The following is a 3,065-nucleotide window of genomic DNA, read 5'->3' on the forward strand; positions in this document are numbered from 1 at the left end:
GCAACTTCATCCAACATGACTTCCTTCTCCAGCAGCAGCTTCACGTCATCTGTTGGATCCTGCTCTCGTATGTCCGTGTCTGGTGGAGGGGGACACCGCAGCGGCATGTACGGGGGTTCCGGTGTGTCTGGGGTCCACATCTCCAGGGCCTCCAACAGCTCCTCCGTTGGCGTCCAGGCTGGTGGCAGCTTCAGCCTGACCGAGGCTGTCTGCGTGGACGAGAATAAGAAGACCGCCATGCAGACCCTCAACAGCCGGCTGGCCTCCTACCTGGACAAGGTTGGTGCCCTGGAGATGACCAACACTGACCTGGAGATGAAGATCATTCAGTTCCAGGAGGAAAAAGACACACCTAAGGCTCACAACAGTGCTGGCTTCAAAGCCGTCATCAACACAGTCCAAGAGCAGGCAAGTCCACCAGTCATGTGGTCCGCAGGTTGCATGGAAAAAGGCTGAATATGTATTCAGCCACGCTTTGGGAGCATGTGCTAAATGACTGAAATCTTAATGTAGCTTCTTCTGTAAAGATTCAGACTGTGGGGGAAGAAATGGTAGCGGGAATGTTGAATACATTTTAAAAGATGAACTTCTGTAGTATTTTGAACAACTCATCAGATGATCTCAAAGTGGCATTTTAGCCGCCACGTCAGCTTTCTTGTTTCCATTCCTCTATGAACGACTTTCCGCTGCCACTGACATGTCTCTATGCCCACTTTCAGATCTGTGATTCCACTCGTATGAATGGAGGATTATACCTGGCTATTGACAATGCTAAACTGGCGGCAGACGACTTTAAAGTCAGGTAAGTGTTGGAATTACTTTGTTGTGTAATTATCCCATAATCCAATAATGCAACCTTCAAACAAAAGGCCACCTGCTGGTGCTTTAATGTTCCACAGGTATGAGAGTGAGTTGGCAATGAGGCAGTGTGTGGATGCTGATATCGCTGGACTGAGGAGGGTGAGAGATGAACTGACCATTGTAGGATGCAACCTGGAGATGACGGTCGAGGCCCTGAAGGAGGATTTGGTCCACTTCAAGAAGGACCACAAAAAGGTTGGCCTGAATAATGGCACAAAGTACCAAGCAATTCAAGCTACCAAGACAAACAAAACGGTTGACACTTCTGTAACGTCTTCGTCAGGACCTGAAGGCTCGGCGGGACCAGGTGGGCAATCAGACTGTGGAAGTGGAGGTGGACGCTGCGCCACAGGGAGACCTTGTCAACGTCATGGCCAGGATCCGTGCAGACTACGAGGGCGTCGCCGCAAAGAACCGCCTAGAACTGGAGGGCTGGTTCAAAGACAAGGTAAGGGCTTTTTTTATTTATTTTTGAACAAATATATGTTTTGGGTTTCTGTAACTAACAGTTTTATGATTTTCTGTATATATGACAGCTAATGAAGATTTTTTTCTGTCTTTAACAGTCAGAAGAAATCCAGAAAGCTGTCGCCGGCAGTACAGAGGACCTCCAATCATCTGGATCTGAAGTTACTGAGGTTAAACGCAAGGAGCAAAGTCTAGAAATTGAACTCCAGGCCGAACTCAGCTTGGTGAGAGAGACTGACAACAAACCAAAGTTACAAAATGGATCTCCTTATTATTTAGGCTTCATAACCACCTATGCTGTTAATTAATCCTTTCTCTGTTCCCGTCCATTAGAAAGCATCGCTGACAGGCACACTGGCTGACACACAGAACCACTACACCAATAGACTGTCTAGTTACCAGATGCAGGTGACCAGCAAAGAAGGCCACCTTGGTCAGATCCGCAGTGACCTGGAGCACCAGGGCCAGGAATACCGGATACTGCTGGACATCAAGACCAGGCTGGAGATGGAGATCGGCGAGTACAGGAGGCTTCTGGACGGAGAGGCTAGCAGGCAAGCCAGATTTCTTTCAGCTGTCCGCAGCATCAGTTCACACTGAAATCGCAGTGTGACTATGACACTGTCTCTGAAAGTCGCAGTAGTTCTAATGACACTGTCTCTGACCTTGCAGTGTCTCATCAACCAGCACAATGTCAAAGGCTGAGGACACAACGCTTCTGGACAGCGAGGTGACAAGCAGATGAGCCAAGGCCTCGAGACCTCTTACTGCTCAAGTTAGTCTACGGTACCAAATGAAAAAATGAATTACCGAGCCATGGCAGTTTTATCGAGCAGCGTTGTCTCTGATGTTGCAGTGTCTCATCAACCACCATGATGTGTGAGGTGGTGACTATCGTAAATGGAGAGTGTTGACGGCAGGGTAATCAGCCAGACCGAGGCCAAGTCATGCTCACCTTGAAACAGGGAGTTGAAAGAGCAGGACTGATGACTGCAGTCGGTGTAAAGCTACGCTTCAACTTCTGTTGACTAAAGTTGTTTCTTGGGATTTTTCTAGCTATCGTATCTTATGCCGCCGTTAAAAAGATTTGTCAATAAAACAAACCATGGCTTCTTCATTTTATTTTTAGTGTGTAAAATTTAAGCCTATTAAAACATAATTGTGATAAATCAATATATTCTATATTTTCTGTAGTGAATTTCATCATTTCTATTGAGCGTGATCTCTAATGATCTTATAAATGATAAAAAGTAAAATTGACAACCCTGGCATGCAGAAAACATGCTCTTACCAAGTGTCTCAGCTTTCTTCAGATGAATGCACTAATGCTACAACTGACCCTTAGTCAGTTGCTAAATGACTTATGTGTCAAACATTCAAATATACAATTCATTTTCTGAAAACAATTATGGCCGGTAGCATGTACGGCCTCTTCAATAATGGCTTGTAATTGTGATGATAGGTTATACTCGATGTTTGAAACCTGAATATGAAAATGCAGTTATTATCAAATACCTTGTAATGGATCTCGAGTATCGTATATTAATAATTTATCCATCAGTGTTAATGGATTTAGAAAATACTTTTCATGAATAGCTGATGAATATGTTTTATTAATTAATAAAATATTCACTAATGCATTATAAATGCTTTGCTATTTGTAGTTATTTTATAGTGCTACTGAAGATTTCTTAGAAACAGTCATGTACTAGCTTAATGCAGACAGGTCAGAATTG

At 44.3% G+C, this 3,065-nt stretch overlaps 1 protein-coding gene across 1 annotated transcript; it reads left to right on the forward strand.

The window, feature by feature from the left end:
- On the forward strand, nt 1–1,929 carry LOC105013298 (keratin, type I cytoskeletal 50 kDa-like). The gene is made up of 6 exons (XM_020050714.2): nt 1–408; nt 720–802; nt 900–1,056; nt 1,145–1,309; nt 1,428–1,553; nt 1,663–1,929. Exons 1-6 carry the CDS (start codon nt 16–18, stop codon nt 1,927–1,929), a joined length of 1,191 nt encoding a protein of 396 aa, XP_019906273.2. The 5' UTR covers nt 1–15.
- Nucleotides 1,930–3,065: the final 1,136 nt, after the last annotated feature.

Source organism: Esox lucius, chromosome 11 (assembly GCF_011004845.1).
Source record: "Esox lucius isolate fEsoLuc1 chromosome 11, fEsoLuc1.pri, whole genome shotgun sequence".
NCBI classification, from domain to species: Eukaryota; Metazoa; Chordata; class Actinopteri; order Esociformes; family Esocidae; genus Esox; species Esox lucius.